The sequence below is a fragment of the Neurospora tetraspora genome, assembly GCF_033439725.1.
Source record: "Neurospora tetraspora strain CBS 560.94 chromosome Unknown B0H65scaffold_2, whole genome shotgun sequence".
Classification (NCBI taxonomy): Eukaryota; Fungi; Ascomycota; class Sordariomycetes; order Sordariales; family Sordariaceae; genus Neurospora; species Neurospora tetraspora.
The window spans coordinates 686,979-701,635 of record NW_026944384.1 but is presented as its reverse complement, the minus strand read 5'-3'; the positions used below and the strand labels follow the sequence as shown (position 1 = coordinate 701,635).

At 52.9% G+C, this 14,657-nt stretch overlaps 5 protein-coding genes across 5 annotated transcripts; 3 read left to right on the top strand and 2 right to left on the bottom strand.

Annotated features, from left to right (window-relative positions):
* Window positions 1–1,187: 1,187 nt before the first annotated feature.
* B0H65DRAFT_506134 (bys1 domain-containing protein) lies at window positions 1,188–1,682 on the top strand (the record flags this gene model as incomplete). The annotated part of the gene is made up of 1 exon (XM_062828045.1): window positions 1,188–1,682. One exon carries the CDS (start codon window positions 1,188–1,190, stop codon window positions 1,680–1,682), a length of 495 nt encoding a protein of 164 aa, XP_062683831.1.
* A 316-nt stretch (window positions 1,683–1,998) lies between these two features.
* On the top strand, window positions 1,999–2,658 carry B0H65DRAFT_90814 (uncharacterized protein). The gene has a single exon (XM_062831555.1). The coding sequence runs from the start codon at window positions 2,120–2,122 to the stop codon at window positions 2,450–2,452; it is 333 nt and encodes a 110-aa protein (XP_062683830.1). The 5' UTR covers window positions 1,999–2,119; the 3' UTR covers window positions 2,453–2,658.
* A 4,666-nt stretch (window positions 2,659–7,324) lies between these two features.
* On the bottom strand, window positions 7,325–7,852 carry B0H65DRAFT_455079 (uncharacterized protein). Its single transcript, XM_062826220.1, has 2 exons — window positions 7,683–7,852; window positions 7,325–7,609 (listed from the first exon to the last, which is right to left on the bottom strand). The coding sequence occupies exons 1-2, from the start codon at window positions 7,804–7,806 to the stop codon at window positions 7,389–7,391; spliced, it is 345 nt and encodes a 114-aa protein (XP_062683829.1). The 5' UTR covers window positions 7,807–7,852; the 3' UTR covers window positions 7,325–7,388.
* Window positions 7,853–9,797: 1,945 nt separating this feature from the next.
* B0H65DRAFT_90783 (uncharacterized protein) lies at window positions 9,798–10,503 on the top strand. The gene has a single exon (XM_062831554.1). The coding sequence runs from the start codon at window positions 9,998–10,000 to the stop codon at window positions 10,397–10,399; it is 402 nt and encodes a 133-aa protein (XP_062683828.1). The 5' UTR covers window positions 9,798–9,997; the 3' UTR covers window positions 10,400–10,503.
* A 1,036-nt stretch (window positions 10,504–11,539) lies between these two features.
* On the bottom strand, window positions 11,540–12,561 carry B0H65DRAFT_439565 (uncharacterized protein; the record flags this gene model as incomplete). The annotated part of the gene is made up of 4 exons (XM_062825423.1): window positions 11,540–11,632; window positions 11,911–11,951; window positions 12,131–12,287; window positions 12,475–12,561. 4 exons carry the CDS (start codon window positions 12,559–12,561, stop codon window positions 11,540–11,542), a joined length of 378 nt encoding a protein of 125 aa, XP_062683827.1.
* Window positions 12,562–14,657: the final 2,096 nt, after the last annotated feature.

Here is a 14,657-nt window from a genome sequence, read left to right as displayed (position 1 = left end):
GATATTTCGATGATGCACACCGACGCTCACAAGCCCTGTAATACAACCCCGCCATACGATCCGGCACCCTACATGCCCGCCCTACAGGCAGGGCAGCCATCAATGGCAGCAAAAGGTTCACGATGCCACCCACCCTCTCTGTTCCCCGCATTTTCGGGCCCTTTCGAATACGATGTTAGTGGATGTCAAGTGGATGTCAGCAGATGGAGGCGCAGGAGATCGCTGGCTGCGGAAGCGACGGGAACGGTGAGACTGCGGCTCCAGGGCTTGGCTTTCGCTTGGCGAACCAACAAATGATATCATATGCGGTGACGACCACGAGAGGTCGGTTCTCGATATTCGAACTATCCAATTGTCGTATTGTTGCTGTCGTATTGTTGTTGGGGGCCTGGTATTAGATTAGGGTGGTATTGGAGTTGATTGAAGGTAATATGGTGTTTTCTTGCTCGGGTCTTTCTGGTCTCGCGGATATTGAGAGCTAGAGGTAGAGGAGCTTCCGGCGTGATGTTCCCCAAGTCCAAGAGTCCAAGACTTCGACAACTTTCGACTGCATATCCGACCCAAGTACCTCTACGGATCAGTGGACCATTGAACTATCAAAGACTGGAACGAACCGCACTTCCGCGCTGCCGAGAGCTGGATTAACGCTTTTGCAAGGCAAAGATCTTCAGTCTTGGAGGCCTTGGGGTCCTTGGCTGACATAGCAGGTATAGCACGACTATACGAGAGATCGAGAAGGAGAAAGTTTGCAATTGTGAAGCCCAGCCTGTCTGCAGTGTAACACGTCGGTGAATTGCGGGTCTTACCTTGTCGACCTCGTGTTGGGACTTGGTATCTCACCGCCCACACCTACTCCGCCTCCACCATCTGACATCCATCTTAACGAGATGGATGCTATTTCGAGGCAAGACTGGATAGGATGTAACCATCTTCCCGTGTTCGATCTGATGCGGTGCGGTGGGAACGTTGTTGTCAGCCAAGACGATGACATCGGTTCAGAGCTAGGGTCTTCGGTGTATATAAGAGCCTCAAGCTCCTCTTGTCATCTCATCTTCCTCCTCTTCTCATCAGCAAACCGAACAAGACAAGTCTCAACCTCAAAGACTCAACCCAAAGACTACTCCTCACCGTCACCGACAAACCAAACCACCCAAACCACCCAAACCGCCCCAAAAACCCAACCAAAAATGCAACTCACCACCCTCCTCACCCTCGCCACCGCGGCCGTCCCGGCCCTCAGCGCCGTCCTCCCCACCAGGGCCACCACCGTCGGCTCCGCCATCGTCAACAACAAGTGCACCTTCCCCGTGACCCTCTGGTCCGTGGGCTCCTCCGTCTCGTCGCCCGTCACCCTCGCCGCGGGCAGCGGCTCCTACGCCGAGGCGTTCGTCAAGGACCCCGTAACGGGCGGCAAAGCTTTGAAGATCACCACCACGGCCGACGGCCTGTACACGGGCGCTCCGGAGCTGATCTTTGCGTATTCGCTTGACGGGGACAACATCTGGTATGACTTGTCGAGTGTCTTTGGGGACGCGTTTGCGGGACATAAGGTCGTGTTGCAGGGTAAGGGGACCGGAAGCTGTGGGGCTATTGAGTGGGCGAATGGGACGCAGATGGCGGGAAGTCAGACCAAGGTTTGTGGGAGTGCGGGGGCTGTGGTGTTGGATTTGTGTGCTGCTTAGAGCTCCTGGGCTGGTATTAAGGAGAGGCTTGCTCAGTGGGGAAAGGACTGGAGGAAGGTTGGAGGATATAATACGGGTGTTGTACATATGAAGGGAGGAAGTTCTTGGGAGGGGGAGAAAGGGCTTTGGACAAAACATGATATGACTTATGTATGGCATGAAGAATGATGGAAGGAGAGGCATCTTTGGATGCATGTCTCCGATAACGATTTAAGCACATAATCACCATATCTCGCAGAGCTCAGACCTGAAAACATCCTCCCGGGCTCATTATACCTCAACTTGACGCATTCCCCTCGTGAAATCGCAGAGTGTCCTCCCCATCTCCCATCCCGCCCCCTTCATCCTTTGACCCTAACCCTCCCCTCCCCCGTCCTCCTTTCCGCCCCAACCCCTGAACCACCCTGAATCGTCCCCACCCGATCCACCATCACAACATGGGACCGCCCGGCATCAAACTTCCACCAAACATCCACATCCACAAAACCTTTCAACTTCGCCACCAACTAATTCACGCACTTTTATACGAAACTCCTGGCTCTTCCCTTCAACAATCAAGGCAGCTTGCAGCTGCCCGGCTAGCTCAATCGGTAGAGCGTGAGACTCTTAATCTCAAGGTTGTGGGTTCGACCCCCACGTCGGGCTCAATTCCCGATGTTCCCTCTGGGACAACATCATCTTTTTGGCATTTTTTGCTTCTGTTGTGCTGCCTTTTTGATTCCTTTTGGCTTGGGCAGACTGGATGGAGTTCACATGGACACAACACATGAATCATTGGTCATGATGAGTGGAAGATGGGCATGGAGGCAATGTGCCTGTGATGAATCCATCCTCGGTCCTGTCGATGACAACCTCGATGTTCACAATGTCTGGCTGGATTCTCGTAGCATAGGTATCCGTCACGTCGGATGGAAGTATGGAGGCTGACATGCATAAATCTTGCGAGGAGGAAGGCATTCCCGGAAACGAAACTGCACCAAGCAAGGAGGAGCGCGAACAGAAGCGAAGGCAAGAGCTGGAGCTGAGAGGCATCGATCCCGACCAAGATATCAGGGCCTAGATTTCGCAACCAGCTACTCCCGCTCGCGTTCCCTCGCCAGTCAGCACTGCAGTCTTTGACGACTTTGTCCAAGGAGCACTTCAAGCCTCCAGATCAACGAAGACGGCACAATGGACCCTTTTTACGGATCTTCAAAGGCATATAGTCTCGTTCCCATGGCCTCTTTGTCGAAGTGAACGGAGTGGATGTGAACACGAGGGCACAAGAAGGTGGTGGTGAACTTGTTGATTGAAGAAGAAGAAGAGAAGAAAGAGGACGAAAGAGAGGGTGGGGGAATCCCTCGATATATGTACATGTAAGACGCGAGTAATCCATGTGTGGATCGACAAACCATCTTGCTCAACACTCTTTTCCCTTCCCACGTAAAACATGACAATTGCTTCCGGACTCACTCAATTAGGGAAACCCTCCCCGCACCCACCCTATTCCTAGACGTACCCTGTCCCACCCAGAAAAGTGGGACTGTAGCTGGATGACACCTGATATCGAAAATCCCGTTTTTACCCGCTAAATTTCGTATTTTCAATGCATACTAACATCTTTCTAATTTGGTCGTTTTTTTCGCTCAATTTCACACGGCCATTTGCACCCCTTTCACACCACCCATTTGCACGCATCAGTATCGAGGAGATAGATGCCAGAGACGCCCGTGTCTAGAGTGAAGTAGTACGTAGCTGTATCGAGGTAGCTGACGACGACGACGAGGAGGAGGATGAAGAGTTAGGTAGATATTGGGAGGAGAGGGTTCGAGAGTATATGGTAAGAGAGGAGGCGAGAGGAGAGGAGGCGAGAGGAGAGGAGGCTGGAGCGCCTATCGAAATATTTTCTGAACTTTCGTCCCTGAGTAGCGATTTTGAGTTTAGCGAGTAGCGCCCTGTTTAGTTAGATAGCCTTAACACTATGAAAAGTATTACTAGATGTCTTAATACTATGAAAAGAATCGCTAGAATGTTTGTTTTGGGAAGATAGGGAAGGATATAGCTGTCTCGTGGACTTAAGATTTTCAGCGGCATGTCTGGGATATTAGAAAACTCGAAATTACCAGCAAAAACGGCCAGTATTATATGACAGCTGTCAGGGGAAAATAGAGGGTACGTTTAGGATTCAACAGGGTGCGGGGAGGGTTTCCCCTCAATTATTCCTGTCGGTAGTTCTTTGAGGCCTGTACTTGGGCATTTCCCAAAACCATCCCTGTGCCTCGTCGTACTTGTAGGCATGGAACTCGATTCCGTCCACCATCCTTTTGAAAGCAACAAGAAAACCACGTTTGGCCTCGTTCTGCAACATCTCGGCATGTTCCTGCATCTCCTTGAACGCCCTTAGTCCACACCCATATCGTCAATCCACGTTCCCGCAGCATTATTGGCTGCATCGTTGCTGCCACTTCCACTGGCACTGGCCTGGGCGGCCTTGGCCGCTTCTTCCTCCACCATCTTGTTTTCCAGCAGCCGTATGGATCTCTGCAGCTCCTCTTCCTGCTCGCCAGTGAGGGTCTGGCCGAGGGATTTGGGCGGGGTGCGGGGTTCGTCACTGCATTGATGGAAGTGTAAGTGAGTTGCTTTTTGCTAGTGATAATTTTGATGATATGCGAGCGCGTGTGTGCTCGCGTGTGTGTGTATGTGCGTGTGTGTGTCTGGTGGAGGGGGTGGTTCACGGGCTGATCCACTGCGTGGTGCCAGTGTCTCTATTGTTTGACAAGAGGTATGCTGCCACCCCCTTGGGAACTTGTGCCGAGGGTAACGGACAACTCAGGGAAGATAAGGCCGCTGCCGATATGAAGAAAGTCACTTACCACTCCACGCACAAGCTATGGTGCTGTCGTCTTGACAACCTTCCTCTTGCTCGTCTCATATTGAGTCTGTTATTCCCTACGTTAGAAGCCGCAAGCTAGAGGCGTAGAGGTAGATACCTCGACGTGTTTGGGCAGGACTTGGAATGGGGGACTGACTCGAAGGCGGGCCGCGGGCCGCGGGCAGTGGTGACGCGATTTACTTCTTGGTAGCTGCGTTCTCCAAGGTACAAAACCTCTGGTTGCAAGGACAATATCGATGAAGAGGTAGACGCCGAGAAGGTTGTAGATGAAGGAAGAATTGGAGTACGAACGAGAATGTGAGGAGAGGGCTCGGAAGAGGAACTCGTCAACTGGTTCGGCGCTCAGAATTTTTTCACAATGCAGGAAGAAGTTCGTGTTAGAGACTTGAGACACTGTGGGCTGTCACTTGGACATCTCTCGAGATGAGACGGAAGTCGCGTTCCCAAAAAGCGGTCCTGCAATCATGGAAGCAGTCTAGACTGTCAGAGTTCAGCGTTCCTCCCGCCACACAGGCTAGGCACCTCTCTCCAAGGACTTGAAGCGATCTCGCAGCCTGGAACCTTGGCTCCGGTTCTTCCAACTAGCAGTAAGTGGAAGGTACGCCCCTAGGAACAGGTTGAGAATCGTGGGTGGTGGGTGCTGGTGACCCGCAACGCAGGTGCTAGCCAACCTGCGGCACAAGGTGACAAGCAGCTTCTAGAGCTCCTTTTCTTTCTGGGAGTGTCCCGTTAGTAGCCGAAGTGCTTCCCACGCTGCCGGAGCTGTCAATATTCTGGCCTGTCCGGATTCCTGAGGAGGAAAGCATGAGTTTCCATTGCATAGACGAGTGAAAACATTGTACAGTGTCCAAGATTGCTCGTCGTCTAGTAGCGGTGGCCACACGGCAATGAGTCCCGTTGTCCTGTTGTTTTCAGACGCGGCTGCCGAACGTTCAGATTCCTCCACGACCTCGATCATGGGACTGATACCTCTAGTCTGGAACTGGCCGCAATCTCGCAAGTTCTGCTCCGGTTCTTCCTCAGACGGGAAGGCGCGCCTCTAGGAGCAGGTTGTGGATCGTGTGCTGGGACACAAGGTGGCCCTCAAGGTGCTGGCTAGAGGTAATCAGCTACACAAGATGGCAGGCATCATTCAGAGCTCCTTCTTTCTTCTTCTGTGAGCATACCGCTGGTAGCAGTCCAGTCTCTCACACTGCTCCCTCACTGGAGGTGCCGTTGGTGTCCGGCCCCTTAGGACTCCGAGAAAGGAGACATGGACTATGAGTTTCCATCGCATAGACAAGTGAAAACACCGAGCAGTGTCCAATGCTCAGTTGGTCCAAAGGTTAACACCACCGCAACAAGCTTGTTGTCCTGTTGTCCTTTTGTCATCAGGGGTGACTGCCGAACGTATGGATTTCCTCCCGCGATCGTCGATCATGGGACTGATGGGAGCTGGCCGCAATCTCGCAAGTTTTCCTCCTGCTTCTCCAAAGCCCACAAGGTGGGAAGGCGCACTTCCGAGGATGGCCGAGCTCTTCGATCACACTTGGGGACCAGACCCATGTGGGCCCCATCAGGTCTCGAGGCTGCCACCGTTGAGCTGCAGAGAGGAAGGCGTTCCTGCCCTCTGACACTCCTTCATCAGTCATTGCCCTCAATGAGGCGGGGACTGTCGGCTTGTTCCGCGTGCCACTCAGGGAAATCTCTTCTCGTGACTGCCGCCGTTAGAGAGATATGGCGTGTTGCCGCTAGACGGCTAGAGGTAGCCAAAGAGGTGCTCGTCATGCGGTAGCGGGTGACCGTCACTTAATGGAAGAGACTGGAAGCAGCGTCAAGAGTTCCTTCTACCTTTGAGGGCATGACTGTCCCCAAGACTTGAGCTCCTGGCGGGAAAACCTTTCGTGGAAGGAACTCAAGGCACTCAGCAGAGTCTTGCGATCGACAGACTTTGAGTCATGGGAGCGGCAGACTGCATCATTCATCGGAGTTCGAAGCTCGATTTTGGAAAGCAGGAGACCTTGTGGCATCCGTAACTGCCACGCTGTGAGATCTTCCCAGGAGGAGACCGGGCGCCGTGATCGAGGAAGTCATCCATCAGAGCTACATGTTGAGGAGTAGTTCTGGTCTCATTCTCAACGTGTAACGAAGTGTCCTCGAGTGTTATGCCAGTCGGAAGTGACCCACAAGAAATGATCCGCTTAAACGTGTTGCATTGTGAACTGGGCCTTTTGGCCACTGAATTTTCGTGATGGCTCTCGTGTTGAGAGCACAGGTGATGCTATCTTCCATGTCGAGTGACTTGGGTACACGTTGAAGGCCGGAACATTGTCATGTTTAGAGCAGTTATTGATGTCGTCCATTCTGTGAGCATACTGCATAATCGCGAAGAGCTGCCTGAGTTTTCTGCTTGGTGCCATGGTGGAGGTGGCGCTTCCTGAGTTCAAAGCTGGCGTGGTAGTGAATGAATGGAAAGCTCATTCTCGGGCACATGTCGTGAAGTGTTCGGCATCGCGCAATGGACACAATGATCACGGCGAGTGAGAAGTGAAGGGTAAAAGATTTGCTATCTACATGCCTTTGGCATCCATTCACTGGGCTTCCCATTCACCGGCACTTCTTTCAGTCTTCTAGACTGCTCTGGTTTCCGTTTCTCCTCTTCCGCTACCAGTACAGAATCAAGCCCATGTTCTGTCGTTGCCTTCCCACCTCTGCCAGAAAGAGAAAGAGAAAGAGAAAGAGAAAGAGAAAGAGAGACTACAGTACAAGTACACACCTCCTCCCAGCCCCCCCCCCCCCGGGGCAATGCGCCGGGCACATCAACAAGACAATACGCCAGCCATACCAACAAGACACTACGCCGGCCACACCAACAAGACACTGCGCTGGCCACACCAACACGACAATGCGCCGGGCACACCAACACGACAATACGCCGGGCACACCAACAAGACAATGCGCCGGCCCCCGGTCACACCAGCAGAGAGAAGAGTCTCGAGGCGAGGCTGGGTATAGGACCAGGGACCAGCGTTGAGGGGCCCCTCCTGGGCCCAGACGATGAGGCGGCCTGCCGTTTCTGGACGGTTAGCTGGATGTCCCCAGGGGCTTGGTGGTAAGAGGCCTGTGTTTGGTCATGGTGAGGTACTTACCACGCCGATGGCGTTGGGTACTGGTCGAGGTTCTCGCCCTCAATGACCAGGCTGTCACCATCAAGAAACAGATAGACGTCCTGCGTCGGTTCGACAAGAAATTCGAGTCAGTCGACCAGGACATCAGGGCCGCGGTTGATACCGCCAATGTTGTCCAGGAGCAGATCGGCCGCTACGTGGACCCGGTTGAGAGACAGGGCCACCGCCACTCAAGACATTGCGCCGGCCACACCAACAAGCCATTGCTTCTCCCCCCGCCACCGCCAATTGTTTGGCCTGCCCCAGCCGGGAGGCGCTTTTTCTGGGGAACGCGTACTGGTACTCGACGATATGTTGTACGAATCTCCGTTGCGCTTGCTGACGTGAAAGAAAGGTCAGAATGGGAGAGAGGGAAGAGGAGAGGACGAAACTGAGGGCAGTGTGAACTTACAACAGGAGGACGGATGCCCACACGTCCTGAGGCTGGAAGTGGACGCCAGGCGGCGAGTCTCCTTGGTGGCCTGGATGTTCTTCTTGTCCTCTCCTGCTTTGATCTAACCATGTTCATGTTAGTACCGGAGCGAGGTCTTCCTCTGATGAGGCAAAGGTGAGGACTTGGGAGATGACGAGAAAAAAGATTACTCACGAAGAAGCAGGAGAACACGATGAAGAAGCATGAGAAAACAATGAGGCGGCCCCCGCTGTACTGGGGGTAGTGTTGGACATGGGTGAGCCGCATTTGCTGCAGAGGTGGTTGGGTGGTGGGTGTCTCGATTGGGATACTGGTGGTCGATATGTATCGAGGTTTAAGGACGTTTTCCCCGCTCTGAGCAGGAGGTGGTTAGGACGGTCTGGGTGCACATCCTGGCGGCGTCCTCGGTCTTGAGTGTGCTCTTCTGTTTGTGGCAGGTTAGATTGAAGAAGGTGATGATGAAAGGAGAAGGGAGAAGGAAGAAATTTCTTGGGGGATGGGGAGAACCTTATGGACCAGCCAAGCGGGACAATCGCACGAAAGATTCGTCTCGGTAATGACACACTCATCTGATGTACTTGGTACTTGTTCTTTTCTTGTCACACCATCCTTCCATCTAGTTCCAGTGATTGTAGCCAGGGCACACATTCTCCCGGGGCAAATCCAAGTAGACCAGCTTGAGGAGTCCGCCTATCTCAACCGGGAGGAAAGCTATTTGGACCAGGAAAATTTGAGGGAGCAACTTTGAAAGTCTTGGATGTCCACTGTTGGAGTTTGGGAGAATTTTATGGTTGTGTTGTGGCCCAAGTTGACGAGTCCTGTTGACCGATCTCCTCGATCATATCCCGCAGCAATGTGCCCCGGCCGGAGATGATCCTCCCTGAGTGAGGAGTACGTACACTCCGAGGTCAGGCGACATGCAACGCAGCTTGCAAGATTGAAGGAAGGAAGGAGCTTCAGACGAGACGGCAAGGCTGCCTTCTTGCTGGCAAGATTGACCTTCGAGCCCATTCGCCCCTCAAGATTTTCTCAAGTACCCCTCCATTCCCCTCCCTCCATCTTCCCCTCGAGACACTTCTTTTCCTCTTCCTCCTCACCACACAACATCTTCATAGCCGAGGCCTCTGGCCCCCAAAGGCCACACTCAGGCCACACACAAATCTTGGATTCCAAGCCTCCATCGCGGAGAAAGAGTAAGTCCCCTTGTTTGGATCTCGTAACCTCTGCCACCATCCCATCAGCATCCCCTCCCACTCGGCACCTTTCCCTTGCCTCAGAATGCTCTCGCGGCCTCGCATGGGCAAGACAGAGGAGTATACAACAACTGAACCTCCAAGCGAGAGGAAAGAGTCCTAAAGATGATGCGTTGCTTTCCCCTCACTTTCTGTCCATGTCGCTCTCCTCGTTATCACGGAATATCCAGATTTGCCTTTCTCTGTTACCATTACCCAGATGCTGACTCCATCACTCCATTCAGATGAATGTGAGCCCCGTCTCACAGTTGCCCTTGTAGGAGACAGACAAGTGCCACAAGCACGCTTTCAAGCTCGGGAAGTGCCACTCGCTCAGGAAGAGTGGTGTGCCTCGCGGCAACTTCCATGGTGAGTCTACCTTCAACTCGTCTACCAGTCAAGGAGTTCACGAGCTAACGGAACATCATGGTAGTCCTTGAAGCATCGTCACCACCACCACCACCGACGACAACAACAACAACAACAACAACAAAGTCCTGGGTTCGATTCCCAGGCACTACAATCGTCTCCGTCATCCTCCGTGGTGGCACTAAGGGTCCATTCAAGAAGGTGTTCTGGCCTCACGGATGACGCCAAACAGTACGCCAAACTAAAGGCGGACCCAATAAGATATGCGACCACATCCCGAGATCCGACCACATCATCAGCCGACCCCTTTTCCTTCTTTCTGGACGGGGAGGCACAAACAGCCCCCTCGTCCTAGGGGTCGGCTGATGACATCGACAAAATCTGGTGTGCGCGGTTTGGCGTTGATTGCACGGAAAGCAAAGAACAGTGAATGCCCATTCGTGCTGCCTGGGGATCGATACAGATCATCTTCGAAGCTCTGTAAGATGAACGGCGTCGGGTCTTTTGTTGGAGTGTTTGTATCTTCTGTTGGAGTGTTTGTATCTTCTGTTGGAGTGTTTGTATCTTCTGTTGGAGTTTTGTATCTTCTGTTGGAGTTTTGTATCTTCTGTTGGGGTGCCTGTATTTTCTGTGCCTGCACGGGTTGGGAGGTGCTGATGATGTAATGTGGAGCTGATATTTGTAGAAGTAGAAGTACATTGATACATATGCCTTGTCAGTCCAAGCATGATGTACTCCCTGCCTCTGCCTATACCTCCATGCGTTGGAGAGCTTTCTGTCCTGCAAAGGTGCATGTCAATGTCAATGGAAGTCGGACATTCCGATCAAAGCAACCTGGAAAGCACAACACAATGCCCAACTGCTTGTCAGCATTGAGAGACAAAGATTCCCCCTCGCCAAAGACGCAGAGTGTAGGCAAGTACTTCCCGTCAAGCTTCCTCAAGCTAATTGCTAACTTCTTCCCTCTCCAGGGCCTCGCATCCAGCCACCTTCCGAACCCTCCAGCCTGCTCGCGACGCCGCTGCGCCCGAACATCCTCGAGCCTTCCACACCGACCGAGACGTACGATCGATCGACCGATTTATACAAGGAATGACAGGGAAGAGGTGGGATACGCGGGAAGGGCACGAGAATAGGTAATATATTAGGTGACTAGGATGGGCTCTTGGAGCTCAGAGGACCAAAGGTTTGGCGCGCGCGGGAACAGAAAGCATCATGATCGGCCCTGGCAGGACCGAGACACTCGACCACCACCTTCGCAACACATTAGTTTACCCAAAAGCTAAAAGCTGTCATGCTTGCACTGGACTTTCAAGTTTCTTCCCCGGAAACTGTTCCGTCCACAGCATTCCAAGGGGTGGTGTAGCGCTGGCCGTGAAAGGCTGCTTGTGGAAGTCAATCCAGGTCGTTTGTGCGGACTACACCAGCAGCTGAACGTCGAGGAAAGCCTCGTGCGATATCACCACAAACCTATTCTGGCCTTTTGAATGGGGAATAAACAAAATGCATCATTCTACACGCGTTGGCTCCGAGAACACGATCACGAAGGGCTCGGCTGCTGGTGTTCCGCGACCAAACGCTCGAAAAGGAAATTTGTTTACACGCCGGTCAGGGGCTAGCACCGCCAGCAACAAAGGATCAGCAAACCTGAGCCCACTTGTTACAAGTCACTAAGGAACGGTCCTGCGACTGGAATTGCTCCTTCGTTGGGCAAGCACAGCACGCTGGAGCAAAAGCCATCGTGCACGCGTGGGAAAGCCCGACCCTGCCCTTACGCACACCAAGGAGTCACAAAGAAGCTGCAACTACCAGAGTCCCTGATGGAAGACACGGATACCAACCAACAGAACGAGGGCCAAACTGGAGCAGACCTTGAGGTTCTTCATCATCTCAGATGTCTAGGATGGGACACTGACAGGTTGAAAGCGGCCCAACCCCAACGGCGAAACCCAGGACTCAACGGACAGGTTGGCCCGCTGTCTGCTCCCAGAGCATCCCCGGAACGCTGCAACTTCCGCAGATGCTACAGCGAAAACTGGAGGCTTGATTGAGAAGGGTCAACTCCGTCAAGCTCATGCCCATGATTACCTCTATGAGCCGGCGGAACATTGTCAGCCAGCCACTTCCTCCGGTCCCCGCCTCTCGCGATGTTAGCCACCCCGGCATGCTGATGGACCTTGATATGGCCAAGGTTCGAGATGGCGGCCCGAGTGGTACCTACATTACAGTTTATGGCGATTGAAGTATTGCGCAACATCGACCACACATACCGTCACGACCTCGAATCGTTTTCCTACGTCCTGCTTTGGATGTGTGCGCACCAATGATGGTATAACGGATTTCCCGGCAAGAACGAGAAGGCGCCACAGGAAAATGACTGTGAAGAGAGAGCTTACCTAACATGGAACACTTCGCCCAGCAACACCAACCCAGCAACACCTTATGGCTATCACCGACCAAGACCCCGGCAGCTCCGGCTTTGATCACAATGCAAAAAAGGGTCGTCAAGAAGCCAATGAAGGCCGAAACTTGCGAGCACACTGTGGGCAGAAGCTATAGAAATCCAGACTAATCCTAGGCTGCTTCATTTTGAAACAGGAGGAGATGGAGGCCCGCCATGCCGAAGAAATCGCCGCGATCAAGAGGAAGATAGCTTCGACACCCCCTGGAGCGAAGAAGTATCCACGATATGCTTCCACTGCTTCATGTGAGCATAACCCATTCCAAGGTAAACTCATACGCGGCCACGGGCAAAGTTCTGGCCATTCCAACTCATCGCAAGAACATCTTCCATATCCTCCAACTCATTGAGCGTCATCTCGTCCATGATGGCGTCCTTCTCCTCCTCCGTCCAGGGAACTCACACCTCCTCCACCTCCTCCTTCTTGATCTTCTTCTCCTTTAGCTCCTTTTTAAAAGAGCACTTGGTGCCCTGCCCAGCCGCTAGCGTAGTGGCAATGCGTACAGGCGCCGCCAAACCACTTTTGGTGGGGCGCAACACATTCGGCCGTCGGGCGCAGGGTAGCCTCGTTAGCGCATCTAGTGCATCCATCGTCGTTGCGCTCCTCCTCGAATAAGTATACAGCAATGGCAATTGCTTGCCCAGCCGTCTCGACCTTGGGTACAATGGTTTCCTAAGCCCTGTTCCTGAAGGTCTTTCTGGCTTACAATAGAATCGTATGCCCAAAAGGCGGAAGTAACCATTGTTTCCAGAACTAACAAGACGGCCCGTACACCAAGGTAGGTAGAAGGCCTTTCCGCTTCTCTCCGCTCAACATGCCAACGTCCGCGAACCCGCAGACCATTCTTGAATCGCCTAGCTCACGCGTCATAGGCAGCAAGGCCTGGGCTAAGTCTGTTCCAAATCCTTGCTCCTCCTAAGGGCGTCTTAGGTTCAAGTTGACTGCCATTCCCTCCTCTGTGCATGTCTTATTGGGTCCGCCTTTATTTTGGCGTACTGTGTCTTGTGCCGTTCCCTTCCACGTGCAAGATATTCTGCATGTCTTATTGGGTTCGCTTTTATTTTGGCGCCGTTTCTTAGGAGCGCTTTGATAAGTGCGGCTGATGGCTTGTCCAGATTCACCTGGGCGATGGCGTCGTCGAGGTCTTTGGCGGCGTTGGCCTCCTTTGCTTTCGCGATGTCCGACATGCTGGCTCTGGTGCGCTTGTAGTGCTCAGAGCACAAAGGGCCTGCTTGACTGTGTTCTGGTCCCCATCCTTGAAGAAGAAGTAGCATATGGTTGCGGTCGGGCACCGTTGTGGCAGATACTGGTCAATCAAGTATTTGGATAACACGGATTTCCCGCATCCAGGGTCTGCCGTAGGCAATCAGAAGAGGTCCAGACTTGAGCTCCAGCACTGCTCGTTGTCAGACATCTTGCGCGACAAGACATCGCTGCGGTGTGACGGCTCCAAGTCGTCTTCTTCTCGCGACCGCTTGGTAGAAGATCCACTGAGGAGAGCTGTCTGGTCGTGGGGTAGAAGATGCAAACCAAGGGTAAAATCTCGTTCAATAACCCGAAACGGGTTCGAAATTTGCCTCTTTGGATCGGCACTATCACGGTCCGCTCGAATAGCTGATCGTTCCATGTTTCCGTTGGTGCGTCTTCCTCTCCCTCCTCCTCGCTTTCCTCGCCCTTTTCCTATCTCTTTTTGCCCTTCTTCTTTCTTACTTCTTTGCTTCCTCCTCTCGTTTAGCCCTTTTTCTTCCGCGTTCTGTTCGGCATCCTTTACGGCCTGTTCGGCCTCATGTTACGGTTGCTCATTGTTATGGATGATCTCATCATCGTGGAATGTTGTCGGCGGCGGCGGTGGCGGGCCGGATGAACTAGTAGTCTAGTAGAGAGATACAGGGGAGGGAAAGGATGAGGATTCGGTGCCTCCTTGGAGGAGCACCGTTATTGGCGCGACTCAAAGAGGCTTCGTCTTCTCCAGGGTGATGCCGGATACGAGATCTGGCACCTCGCCAAGTTCAGCTACCGTTCCTCCGTCGGTGCTGAGGTGACCCGTTACCTGGGCTCCCTTGACAACGCCATGCAACAGGCCGATATCGAGGCCGAAGTTGAGCATGTCATGTCCAACTTCCCTGTGTTGGCGATATGAGGTGGAAGGGGGTGGATATGGGGATAGGGAGGAGGTGTTGCGGATTGAAGGAAGGGATGATCTGGCAGTCGTCCAGGGCAAGAGGAGAGGTCGTAGTGAGGATGACCTTCAAGTATAGATGGATTCAGTTCTTATCGGGTGCAAAAGATACCGGCTGTATCCCGATTCGCGGTTGTGAATGAAGCATGGGGGCTCAAGCTGGTGCACATCTCTGTCTTGATGGTATACCTGAGAAGCGAATATATGAGACGAGAACTGATCTGAACAAGGGACAATGGTCAAGGGATAGAACAAGAAAAAACGATTAGCTTCGGGATATGT

What these genes read in the sequence shown, in the direction of transcription:
- B0H65DRAFT_90783 (XM_062831554.1), top strand. Translation starts at nt 9,998, where the DNA reads ATGCGACCACATCCCGAGATCCGACCACATCATCAGCCGACCCCTTTT.
- B0H65DRAFT_455079 (XM_062826220.1), bottom strand. Translation starts at nt 7,806, where the DNA reads ATGTCCTGGTCGACTGACTCGAATTTCTTGTCGAACCGACGCAGGACG. An exon ending in TACCCAACGCCATCGGCGTG is followed by an intron (nt 7,610 to 7,682) that starts GTAAGTACCTCA and finishes CTAACCGTCCAG; the next exon opens with AAACGGCAGGCCGCCTCATC.
- B0H65DRAFT_90814 (XM_062831555.1), top strand. Translation starts at nt 2,120, where the DNA reads ATGGGACCGCCCGGCATCAAACTTCCACCAAACATCCACATCCACAAA.